This window comes from Humulus lupulus, chromosome 1, assembly GCF_963169125.1.
Source record: "Humulus lupulus chromosome 1, drHumLupu1.1, whole genome shotgun sequence".
NCBI lineage: Eukaryota > Viridiplantae > Streptophyta > Magnoliopsida > Rosales > Cannabaceae > Humulus > Humulus lupulus.
In genome coordinates this window covers 216606550-216620106 of record NC_084793.1, presented here as the reverse complement: position 1 = coordinate 216620106, position 13557 = coordinate 216606550, and the positions used below count along the sequence as shown (strand labels likewise).

Sequence of the window (13557 nt, the reverse complement as noted above, 5' to 3'; positions counted from 1 at the left end):
TCCCTTAAAACCAAATAGATTATTACATAGATATGCATGAACATCAGATGAGATGAACCTCATACCACTAGCTATTTTGCACAACTTAACAAAGACCTGTAAAAGATTTCATTAACCCACTTGGAATCCAAACTAACATGTATTTAGCCCAGGTAATGAATGAATGCTATACTATAATTTTTACAGACTTATAATGAAATATCACTGGAACATTGTGCCAAGAACTTAAACAACTCTGAATTGTAGTAAATGGCTGAATGTTATTTGGGGATTGAATAGGGTTAATTAAACAAAGAGAACAAGCACTTAATTAAACTTTAAAGCATGATTTTTAATAGGCAGAAGCTTGTATTAGTTTTCAAGAGGGCACACAACATCATTAATACAAATCACAACTTATTTTTCTCAAACAAAAAAGAAAAAAAAACTGTCATGCAAGTGCTTAATAGCGAGTCTTAACGAATCCATGAGAGGTAACTCAAATGGTTGGTTTGTGCCGCTAAGTACATAAATAACAATTGTTATAGTTTTATGGTTCCCAAATATTATAGATAGATGGAGAGCTAGTAAGAAAAAAACAGTGAACTTGAATGGTCCTTTACGTAAAATTTTCCTTCTAATCAAATATTGTAAATTAACAAAGCATTCTGATCCCATCAATTTAATCCAGTACATCACACGATACAGAGATAACAATAAGAGTAGTGAAAAATTTATCAAACAAAATGAAAAATTTATCCAAAAGAACAGTAGTGACACATAATTTCAAGCCAGGGCAAGTGATCAAATTAGTAAGAACCCAATATAATATAAAGCTTAAATAAGAACAAAATAATGATAAAATTACCATATACATCAGAAATAAGAACAGCAGCATGCTTAGAGTAGGGAGAACCGATGACATAGGTGGGAAGGCCACCAAGTTTCTCGACATGGCCTGCTCCACTGTGTGGATCAAGGATTGGAGGGTCTGAGCAACACAAAGGTCCTGCTCCACTGCTCCACTGTATAGTTAATATATCAGTTTCAGAAGAAGAAGAAGAAGATAACAGATTTATTTTTTTCTTTAAGAGGAAGAACAAGCTTTGAACATTTGCTAAACAATCTGAAACACAAAAACCCAGTCAGTCCTGGGTATAAGGGAGAATCACACTATCTAATAAATCAGTAAGGAACATAATCTTTCTTACACAAAAAAATGACAGCATTTGAACAATAAGAATCCACCACAAAATTAGGGAGCCCATGCTCTTTGGCCAAATTTGATCAAATTTGAACTGGCTTTTTTAAGCAATTATTTTTATATTTTTATAATCGAAATGCATAATTCATTCAGACAAAGTTGGCCATATTGCAAGACTAACATCAAATGTCCTCAACCGATTTAGACATCAGCGCCCACTTGGCTTGGCCATATTATGGGCGCACTCTTCAAATTCTTACACAAAAATAGGACCATTAATACCACATATATCCACTATTACTAATATTACACTAATCCCTTTAGAATAGTACAACAACAAATATTTGTCTAATTTAGCTCAGCTTCCTCAACATATAAGTTGGGTGTCATTTTTTTTAACAAAAGGGAATCTTGACTTGTTCCAAATATAATAACAGGTGGAAAAAGGGGAAGAAGTTTGGACTGGTTTCAAATATTAAGCTAGGGAACACTCTCATATAATAATAATAATAAGAAAAAAAAGTAGTAATAATGCTAAAAGACATACTGAATTCATTTATAATTAACTCTTATTATTTACTAGTTTTGATGTTAAGCACAATCATTGCTCTTATGTATATGCATAGGACAGTGGTGATGAATGAGAGAGAAAGTACAAGTGTTGGGGCATTGTAACTAACTAATGGGGAAGTTTTGGTTTTATTTTGAAGCGGTGGATTACCAATCACTGCTCTAAATCCCCTCTATTATGAGAATAACGTATGGGGCAGGGGAATAAAAACTAATGCTCAAACGAAAAGTTCCCACATATTGCAGTAAAAAGAATCATCTAGTTGTTTTTTATGCCCTGTTTTCTTAATTTTTTTTCTATTTCTATTGTTGCTCTTTGCAACTACTTAGAAAATAATTCCCTTATATTGCTCTCTAAACAACTTCAAAATAAAAAAAAAGCTAGAAGGAATCAAATAACTCAAGAAAATAAACACACTATATGCAAACAAAAACAAATTATAAACACACAAAAGGCACCAGCAATTATGTTATTAAAATAATAAGTTACCATCAATTAGAAGCTGCATGAACAAGACAAAAAAAATTCAAGAAACATATCATGTATAGCTAGATGCATATTACCATATAACATGCACCCAAATGCATATTACCATATATAATACTTGGCTTTTATTGATTTTGTTTTTCTCAGTAAAAGGAAAAGAAAACTGTGACTACACTTTGTTCATGGAAATTGTTACGTACATGGAAATTGAATAGAGTACTGCATAAAAATAATATATTACACTCAAAAAGCAACAAAACCAGAGATAAGAGAAAACTTCACTTCTTAATTAGCTAGCATATATGGAGTTAACAGTGTTCATAGAACAGCAAGTGGCCACAGTACTCTAAATTTCAAACATATGGTTCCAATTCTATGCGAAGCAAAGAATTCATGATGAAAAAATAAATATAAAAAGTAACAATGAATTTATAATAGCTAATACAATGCCACTGGAATATAACCATATGGAAAACAACTAAATTACTAGAATAATGCTATTGAAAATAACCATGAGGTGTAAACAAACTATTACGTGATGGATTGCAGCTTCTAAAATTCATAGAAATCTTACATATACTAAGGAAAAATTTAGCAATGAAATTAAGGGTTTAAGTTATTTCTCATACTAGTTCATCTTAAGGCTGCAAAAAGGGAACAAGGAGTTTAAGTTGGCTCAAGAAAAGATTATGTACTCTATATCCACCAGGTGAAGTTTTATGGAAGCTTTAATGGAATGAAGGCTACACTCAAGCAATTGAGTGGCAAAGAACTTACTGTTCCAGGATGGGTCAGAATATAGGCATATCCCTGTGCAAGCTTATCTCGTGGAAATGGCCAGTGACCCTGGAAGAAAATAGAAAGTCAATTTCCCTCAATTCAAGCTCATTAGATATAGATATCACTATATAAATAAGTTATAACTAAAATTTGTATAGTATTTGCTTATCAAGGATAAAAGTTTGGCTTCTTAACCAACATCAAGAAGTGCCAGTAGGAAAAAGCATAGAGAGCAGCATATAAGTAGTAGACAATCGCTCTAGCGAATCTTGCAAATTTGGCTATTCATACTACAGATCGTATTACCAATGTGCATGTTTGTGCCTTTTTCTGAATAATTAAATGCATGTAAGAGAGAGACCTGTGTTGATCCTGTATCATGGTTCTCTAGAAATGTGACAGCACGCGAAGGCCACCATCCCATAACTCCAGTTGGTTTGCCTTGAGGATCTATCAATCTCCAGTATTGATTATGCAGAGCAGAGTGGAGGATTCCCTGCACAAGGGCAATACCTCAAGAGTTTACATCTTTCATTGAAAATAAGTAAAATAAGAAATGAAATATCTGGGAAATTAAAATAGATATTATGAGAAACTTGAGAAAGCAGAAACATCACCTTTGTTGTGACATCAAATGCTGATGAAGTACCCCCTGTGGCATTGATCCAATTGACTATCCTTTGCCTATGAGCATCTATAATTTGAGTGTTCCATCCCCACACGCACAAAAGTAAATAAATAAATAAAAGAGTGTATCTTATATAAAGTAAACTGATCTTTTCTAGCTGCCTAACAAACAGTGCATGACATAAATAACATGATTCAGGTTCCCTTGCTTCAATTTCTAACTCATTGTTTTGTAAAATAATTCTAGGTCCACGTATGTATTGGTAGAGCAAGATCAAAATCTTAACCCATCTTGGGTAGCCAAAAAAGTCTCCAGACATCTAGACCCCAGATGAATAATCAAACATGGTATTTTAGAAATCTTGTATTCTATGCCCCAATCTGGAAGATCAATTCAACAAGTTTGTAGGCACTTGAAAAAAAAAATTTTAAAAAAAAAATGCCACCCTGAAAACAGTGAGGTAGCAGGTAAATAAACTGTACGTGAATGGACATAGATCTCTCAACATTGAGCAAACATAACAGCTAAAATCCTTAAGTGAAGACTTTCTTTCGGGCCTTAAGTTCTTACCTTGATTGTAACACAAGTCGCCATGCTCATAACCTAAACTATCCCAATATTCTCCAATAGCAAATGCAGGATTTGAAGCTTCAATATATTCTTTTACATAAGAACCTGAGAAGCCCCTGTGAACAACATATAAGACAAAAACTTCTACTAAAATATAGGAATAGAAATATAATTCTGAATTTATAGAACCATTCAAAACTTTCCCAAGCATCCTATCATTCCAATTAGTGTAATCTGCAGTTGACAAAAGTCACTGTGATACCTCTTAAATTAGTCTCCTTTGAACATCAAGGTGACACATGTTACAATTAGATGGCATGTTCAGTCAGAAAAGTTGAGTACAGTACTAAACAAATGAAATTGACTGGAGCATATAGAATATTAATGTCCTTAGCAGAGCCGTCTAAAGACATGACTTTATAAAGTTATGCTTCATTCATATCAATATCAGCATCTTTGACTCAAAAAGACAAAAATGGGATAGATCTCAAAGATGGAAAGAATGATGTTCATTTATTGTAAAAGTCACTGATGACCTGTAAATGCACAAGCACACAGTGCTCTCAACAATACAAACAGAATTTTTATTTTTATTTTTATTTTTAAATGAATGGTGATGAGGATCTAATCTCATATACATTGCTTTCCATCCAGCTTCATCATTGTGATCTATGAATAAGCAATCCTAGCACAGAAATCAGCAGGAAGTGTTTGAAACACATGTAAAGCTTAAAAAGTTGAGAAATACATTACCTCACGAAGTCGAGGCGCCACCCATCATAACCAATGTAATTTCGAGGCCAATTTAACCACTCTTTTATATCTTTTCTTACAAACTCCTGGGAATGATCGATGTTTGGTGCAGCATGGAATATATCACCTATGCAAAAATTAAGAGCAACTAAGTAAGATAGAATGCTCTCTCATTTTCCAGCTTAATCATCAAAACTATTATAACATGTTAATCATTTCCAGCTTAATTATTAAAATTAATAATGACATATTGACATTTTCATCTATCGAACATTAACATTTAGACATATACACATGCATATGTATGCATGTAAATATCCACATGCATGCTACTGCAAGGCATTCTATGTCAAGCACTTATAATTACTACATCAATAAACAATTGAATGAAAAGGTACCACTAGAAGGGTTTCCACGACCCTGAAAATTTGGATCATCGCAAACAATTGCCTCAGGACCCCAAGAAAGCTTGCCACCAAAAATGTTCCAAACACCATTTGGGCTCTGAAAACAGCAATACATATATATATATATATATTCTGTAATAGAGGCCTCAAAAACATTCTTAAATGGAACCTAAAATACTTCTGATTAAGTAACTATATTATCACTTGATCGTAACAATAGATATGATAAAAATAAATTTTTTATATTAGTTTACCACATATGACAAGCCACCATTCTCATAGGTTCCTAGAAATGATAAATATATTCGCACTCAGAATAATTTGAAAAAAAAGAAGAATTTGTATAACAATGTCTAACCTGTTTATGTGCACACCGATGATTCAGCACAACATCTCCCAAGGTCTATATTCATAGAAATACAGACATAGCACCAGGTTTTAAAACCAAATTTAACATCCAAAACTCAACTTCAAATAAAAAAAAATCACAAACATACCAAAAGGTCTTGAGAATGCATTTCTTCAATGCAGTGTTTAAGTTCCTCCTCAGAACCATATGCTGAGTTTAAATTGTACATATCCGAAGGCATATAACCTGCATGTCATTAGATAATCAATATCTACTGTCTGCTATAAAATATATATAAAAAAAATTACGGTATATAGATATATCTAAAGAGTCTAAATCAGTGAAGATTAACAGATCAAAATACTACGCAAAATAATAATAATACCAAAAATTAAAAAGTTCTATCTTGAAACGTACACCAATAGACTTTCCTTTTTGAGAGAAATAAATATTCATATATCCAAAACACATAAACAGGATGTGTGGGTCAAGTGGCCAACAATAACATACTAATGCTAAAATAAAAGAGATTGCAAATCCACAAGAAGAGGAAAATCACTAAACAATTTCATCTCCTTTAGATGTTCCTGCAACAAGTTCATATATGTCAAAAAGGAAAGCACATTTCAACTACAATACACAAATTCTTAAAACTTGAGACTCACAACAAGAAGAAGGGATTCTTTAGCGGTTAGCCTCTCCATTTCTTGGGTGTAAGCAGCTGGAGCTCCTCCCTGTACAGCCTGCTGGACCATTTCTCTGCAAGTCAATCTCCGTGGTAGACCCACGAGTCGAGCCACGCCACGCCGTAGACCCACCGCCGCAAGCACCGTCACACCCACGAGCCAGCCACGTCATAGACCCAAGAGTCGAGCCTCCCTGTCACACGACCGAAGCCGTAAGCCCCATCACCTTGTTACACACCTGCAACAAACAGAGAGAAAGAAAGAAAGATTGAACGAGTGAGAGAGAGAGAGAGAGTTATTGAGTGTGAGAGAGAAACAGAGGAGGCGTGTAGAGTAATTAGGGATTATTGCTTTTGTGTTTCATTTGGCGCCTGTGTATTTCATTTACCGCCCATTTTTCGTGTTTTTCTATTACCATGCGACAATAGCACTTATTAAAATATGCTATATTTTAATGTAATATATGGGTATAATTGTTGTAGTGTGTATAGTATCTCGAAGTGACTAAGTTCGATGGCCCACTTTAACAACATCTCGATGTCTCAGGGCTTTGCAAGACCTACCTTAAAGGTTGATCGGTTAGGATGTGTATATTGTGGGACTGAAAATGTGGCCTGAGTTTTCTTAAAGCCAGTATCAAACAAAACACAAGTTTTTCAATTAGATGATATCTGGATTCAGCTACCAAAAGCCTCTTTCTCACATAATACACTTGTTTCTGTGCTCAATTCTCCTCCCCAACTAATACAACACTGTCCGCATTTTCTATTACACCTAAGTATAAATATAGACCTTCCCCAACAGTTGGTTTCGATAACACAAGGGGCTCAGCTAGATGAATCTTCAGATCCTGAAATTCATGTTCACATTCTTTTATCCATTCAAACTGTCTATTTCCCCTGAGAAAGTTGTATATGTGAAGGTATTTGTCTATGGAAGTTGATAGGAATCGGTTCAAGGCAGTGAATTTTCCTATTAAGCTTTGTACATCTTTTTACGACCTTAGTGAAGGCATCTCTAATAGAGACCTGATATTTTTTGGGTTTGCCTCTATCCCCTCGCATTGACTATGAAGCTTAAGAACTTTCCCGATGACACCCCAAAAGTACATTTCTGGGGGTTCAACTTCATTTTGTATTTTTTTAGCATGCCAAAACATTCTTCCAGATCGGAAACATGGTTATCAACAGTCTTTGACTTGACGAGCATATCATCAACATACACCTCCATGTTTCTCGTAATCTACTTAATGAACATCTTGTTGACCACCCTTTGATACGTTGCACCTGCATTCTTCAACCCGAATGGCATAACTTTGTAGCAATATACATTATGCTCGGTCATGAACCAGTGTGCTCTATGTTTTCAGGGTTCATTGCGATCTAGTTATATCCAAAACAAGAATCCATGAAGGACATAAGCTCGTGACCAACAATTGCATCTACTAGTTGATCAATTCTAGGTAGTGGGAAACGATCCTTGGGACATACTTTATTAAGGTCAGAGAAATCGATGTAGGTTCTCCACTTTCGATTAGGCTTCGGGATCAAAATGGGGTTGATTATCCAGGTCAGATATTTCGCCTCCCTGATGAACCCACACTTTGATAAGCAAGCTACCTCTTCCTCTAGAGCTTCTCCTCGCTCATTTCCCAACAACCTATGTTTCAGTGCCTTTGCTCGTACGTTTTTTTCCAGGGTTAATGTGTGCATCATCATGCTTGGACTGATTCCTACCATGTCCTCATGTGACCAGGCAAAGATGTCAAGACGTATTATGAAAAAATTTACCAGCTCCTTTCTTTTGGATCCGAGATTTTTCGCAACCTTTACCCTTTTCAAAGGTACTTCTAGGTCAAGGATGATTTCCCCTAACTCCTCTAAAACATGTAGCTCAGATCTCTCTTCGCCTAATCTCGAATCAATTTCTTCGCGTTGGGCAACCTCATTTCTTACTTCCTGAGGTTCTTCCACCTTGTTGACAACTACCATTTCCCGAGGTTCCTCATTCTCCTCGGTTATTACCATGTCTTGCTGCTTGGGTTGTGATTTTCCCTTCATGGAAATGCTATAGCATTCCTTGGCAGCGAGTTGATCTACCCTCACAGTGCATATCCCCGAGACGATGGGAATTCCATGGCCAGATGGTGAAATGAAGCTATAGCTTCTAATGTCATCAACACAGGTCTCCGCAAAATTGCATTGTTGGCTGCCAGACAATCATTTACCACAAAATCGAGCATCTTGGTGACAACTCGTGTATCCTCACCCAATGTGACTATGAGCTCGATTGTTCCTATGTCTGCCATCCCCTCTCCTGAAAATCCATAGAGGGTCATTGAGGTCGCTTTAAAATTGTCTACAGATAGTCCTATCTTTTCAAGGGTGGACCTGAATAACACATTTATGGAGCTTCCGTTGTCGATCAGTATCCTTCGTACTCTTCAATTAGCAAGCTAGATGGTTATCACTAGCGGGTCATTATGTGGGAATTGGACGTGGCTAATGGCCTCTTCCATAAAAATAATTGGTTTTTGTCCAACCGATGTTGCTTTGATAACCTCTGCTTTGGTAAAAATTCGGTGCCATTGTACATCTTCACCTCCTGGATATACCTTTTCTGGGCTCCACTGCTCGTTCCTGCCAAATGGGGCCCTCCAACAATAGTGGCTATTTCCCCTCCTTCAAAAGGATGAGGGATAACCTGATTTCCTTGAGTTGGTTGAGGGTTATCCTGGCCTGCCTGAGCTGGCTGTGGGTTTTGCTCCATCGGCTGACTAGGAGCTACCCTGTTTCGATCATATTGTGCTAACGGTCCATCCCGGATGAGAGTCTCGATCTCATCTTTCAATTGATGACAATTGTCAGTGTTGTGACCAATGTCATTATGATACCGACAAAATTTAGCTTGGTCTCTTTTCGCCCTTTGATGCTTCATGGGCTCGGGCTTCTTCCATGGAAGGCGGGTAGAGTTAGCTAAATGAATACGTTCTCATGTATCCGTTAAATCTATATAGGTGGTGTAGATGGAGGTATATTTATCCCTGTGATTATTTTTCTTATGCCCATTCTGGTTGCCCTCACCATTTCATTTCTGTTTATTATCACTCGACTGGTTATTCTTGGTAGCGGGCTGAGCCACAACACTAGCATCCGTTACCACTCCAACTGGCTGAATGGGGGTGTGGCTGGTTCCTGCCACAACAGAATATGCCTCTTCCAAATTTATCCATTCTTGAGCTTGAGCCAAGAATTCATCTACATTCTTCACTCTTTTTCTTTAGAGTTCTTTCTATGAATCTCCTCCTACGATAATTCCCTTCCTTATAGCCATGAGCATAGAGCTATCATTAGTGTCTCTAGCTCGAGCCGCTACTTTTGTGAATTGGTTGACATATGCCTTCAAGGATTAACGGGGTTGCTGCTTGATGTTAACCAGTGAATTAGCCTCTACTCGAGTCTCTTTTACAAACTAAAACTATCTTTTGAACTTGGAAGATAGATTTTTCTAGTAGGAGATTGAATGTTTTATATATTTATTTAACCACAATTTGGCCGGTCTAGTCAAAATTGGGGGAACATAATACACCTTAGGTCAAAATTTACATTGTGGGCCATCATCAGCATGTTGAAGGGCCCTAGGTGATTAAACGGATCAGTGGTTCCATTATATGTGGGCATGGTCGACATCTTGAATTCAGTAAGATATGGAGCTGTCGTAATATGGGGAGCAAAAGGCTTGAGCTCCTCATCAGAATCACAGTCATCGATGTCTTTTCTAGACAAGAGTCTTTCCGTATGCTCCTCCATTAAGGCCACCTGCTCGAGGATTGGGTCTGTGGTCTCTAGGTACGCGTTAGACAAGTTATTATCCCTCCAAGATTGAGCTCGATTAAGCGTGACATTCCCATTGTCACATACAATAGACGGATCTCCCCTGACTTGAGTATAACTCAAATCATCGTGGCGAGCTGGGTGTCATCTTTGTGAGTTTAGATGATCACGCAGGTCAGAATGCGGGTCGGAACAAAGACTTTGTGTGGAGCTGAAATGATTCATTAGGTCGCTCTCATGTTTGCCTCCACGTTTGCTCTCTGTCCAACAACTCCCATTCGTGAAACTTACAGCTCATGGATGGGATCAGGGACCTGGATTATTGGTGCGAGATCATGAGATATAAGCGTCTTCTGAAGGGGGAGAATTTCTCCTGCTATCCCATTGGGCTGAAGAATTTCTTTGTGGGCGAGGTGGCTTTGGATGTTGAATCAATGATGGAGGATGACTTATTGGTGAAGCTATCCTTGTTCCATCAAGACCAACTAGATTAGCTCGCCCTCGGTCTACTCCAATTTCTCGAGTTGAAGGCAATGTAGATTCGTTTATCCGTGCCAGGGTTGCTGGCCGAGGCACAAATGGATTTGCTAGGATGTCTCTTCTGCTTGAATCGATTTTAGCTCGCCCTATCTAGCCAGGGTGATTCCTAGGAGTGTGAGTTGAATTATTATTCATGCGAGGGTTGACAGGTTGAGCATTTCATGCAATCCGTTCAGAAGGTATGGAACTCAGTGTCGCAATTTGGACTGAACTGCTGACATTAGGTTGATGATTCCTATGGGGATCGACAGGTTGAGTATTTCACGGAGTCCATTCTAAATGTACGGAACTCGGAGATACAATTCTAACAGTGTGACTGATATTAGGTCGATTATTCCTATGGGGTCTGTGGGACCCACTTTGCCTCCTTCCGACATCAGCATCAATTGTAGGAGTGGGTAATCGAGCTAAAATCTCCTCAATATGCTTGTTGGCCCGACCAAGATGGTTCCTTAACAAGGAATTTTCCTTCTCGATGGTTGTCAGGTACCCAACAAGGGGATTTGGTGGGCGTGTTACCGAGCTCCCAGCATCATCTTGGTCCACATGTTGTTTCCCAAGGTGATGTTGCGCGGATGTACCTTCTCCAGTGGGGGATGGTTGCATGGTGACCCTCCTGATCATCAGGTTGCTCCGTTTTGTTGTCGCACATGGAAGGAGTGACCACCATAGTGATTGTTGGGTTGAAATTTATGTGGGAATTCAAGCCTAATATGCTCTCAACGAAAGCACCAATCCGTTGATGCGGTTTTTCGACAATAGAGGATTTAGAAATCCGACAATAGAGAGATTAGGGTTTTAGTAAACCGAATGTATAAGAAATGGCAAAAAATAAGAGTACAAAATGCTCACATGATTTTACGTGGTGTAGTGGTTAAAATCCACCTAATCCACAAGTCACTCTTATTTATCTGTTTGGGACTCTTGAAGAAATTGTTGATGACAATTTCAACAGAGTTTTTACATACAAAAAATCCCTTTAACTGTCCATTCCCGTTGTATTTATAGGATATTCTCATGGACTGTTTTGGGTAACCATGCATTAATATAGTAACTGAAAAACTTGGGTAACTTCCCATTTACATAAATATATGATTTCCTATTAAATTTATATCTATTATATCGGGTAATAAATGCATACTAAAATCTGCGCCTTTATGAGGTGTGTAAAGAATCTCCGTGTCTTTTGGGATCCTCCACTACGCATCATGATCAGGCTTCCATGAGCTGAAAACTTCCTTCGAGGTGGGTGTCATAGGACTAATCTGAACTAACACGGGTCACGTTCAGAGTTTCACGAAGGTGATCAAGGTGATGCATATCTCAAACTAAGTTGTTGGCGCAAGAAGCAATTTGGAGACTATCTGGTTTTCGTAAGCTGTCAAGTTGACTCGAGCTACACACTCCAGAGTTAGCAAGATGCTCTATATGTACGCTTTCTTCATATGTTTGTCTACTATTTGTGCCCCGTGCTGAGTAATTCAACTCGTATTTTTGGGGTACAACAATAGGCTATTAGAGTTTAAGTCTAATGTGATAATTGAATAAAGAGAAGTTGAGTACTTTGAGAATTTATGGTATAGTTACAATAAGCCTCAAGAACCGATCTCGGTAGAAGGAACTCAAGAGAAGTTACCTTCAAGGGTTGTAGAGCAACTAATATTGCCTAGAAGAAGCCAAATGCTTAAAGAGAATGGATCTCAAATTAAAACCTCTCAAGTGGAGACTCTTTACCCAGTAGAGGGAAACCATAAGGGAGACACTTGGAAGTATCCTATGGTACTTCAAGTGGAGGATGATCCTAAAACTTTCTAAGAAGTTATGCTCTCTAGGGATTCTAACTTTTGTAAGGAGGCAATAAATGATGAGATGGATTCAATTATGTTTAACCACACTTGGGAGATTGTTGATATACCATAAGGATCAAAGCCAATAGGTTGCAAGTGGGTATTTTGAAGAAAATACAACACTACTTGGACCATTCAATCTGATAAGGCAAGATTGGTGGCCAAAGGGATTTGTCAAAAGGAGGGCATACACTATTTTGACACCAATGCACTAGTAGCAAGGACAACATCTATAAGATTTTTGTTTGTGTTATCATCAATAAAAAACCTATATGTTCATCAAATGGATGTCAAAACGACATTCCTAAATGGTAACCTCGATGAGGAGGTGTATATCGAACAACTGGAAGGGTTTGTTATAAGGGGAAATGAACTTAGCAGATTCTTTTACCAAACCTCTGGTGAGAGATTTGGTGAGTTCCACAAAGAGAGGGATGGGAATAAAGCTCCTTGACCAATTGATTCCACAATGATGGAAACCCAACGTAAAACTTGTATACATCAAGTGTAGAGTTCAGTGGGTAAGAACAAGTCATTGACAATGGAATAGTTTCAACATTAACAACTTAAAGGTCCCATCAAGGATGAGATAATTTTGGTTGCTACCGGACATGAGGGTTAAGCCATAGGCTTTTAATCAAATTCATTTGAAGAGCAACAATCATCTCTAAAGGTAGCAAAAATGTTGTAAGAATTTCACCTATGTGAACCTAGAGGTGGTGCTGCCTCTCAAGAGAGTAGGAGTTTTCTCTCCGGATGGTTCATGAATGGATCAAGCACAAGGCCATAAAAGTGCTAAACGCAAAAGTGAGAAATACATGAGTAATCAGATAGAGGTGTGTGAGACATTACTGGTTTTTATCACTAGAAATGTTGGATTCAGTTTGTTAAGAATACATTAGCATTTCAGTAGAAGCTTTGTAG

At 37.5% G+C, this 13557-nt stretch overlaps 1 protein-coding gene and 1 long non-coding RNA gene across 2 annotated transcripts; both read right to left on the bottom strand.

Annotated features, from left to right (window-relative positions):
* Positions 1–788: 788 nt before the first annotated feature.
* On the bottom strand, positions 789–4881 carry LOC133829370 (alpha-amylase 3, chloroplastic-like). The gene is made up of 6 exons (XM_062259145.1): positions 4857–4881; positions 4219–4452; positions 3638–3714; positions 3382–3516; positions 3018–3086; positions 789–1004 (listed from the first exon to the last, which is right to left on the bottom strand). The coding sequence occupies exons 1-6, from the start codon at positions 4879–4881 to the stop codon at positions 789–791; spliced, it is 756 nt and encodes a 251-aa protein (XP_062115129.1).
* Positions 4882–4983: 102 nt separating this feature from the next.
* LOC133826877 (uncharacterized) lies at positions 4984–5776 on the bottom strand. The gene is made up of 3 exons (XR_009889589.1): positions 5737–5776; positions 5370–5475; positions 4984–5098 (listed from the first exon to the last, which is right to left on the bottom strand). It is a non-coding gene; the product is annotated as an uncharacterized LOC133826877 (long non-coding RNA).
* Between the last annotated feature and the right edge of the window lie 7781 nt (positions 5777–13557).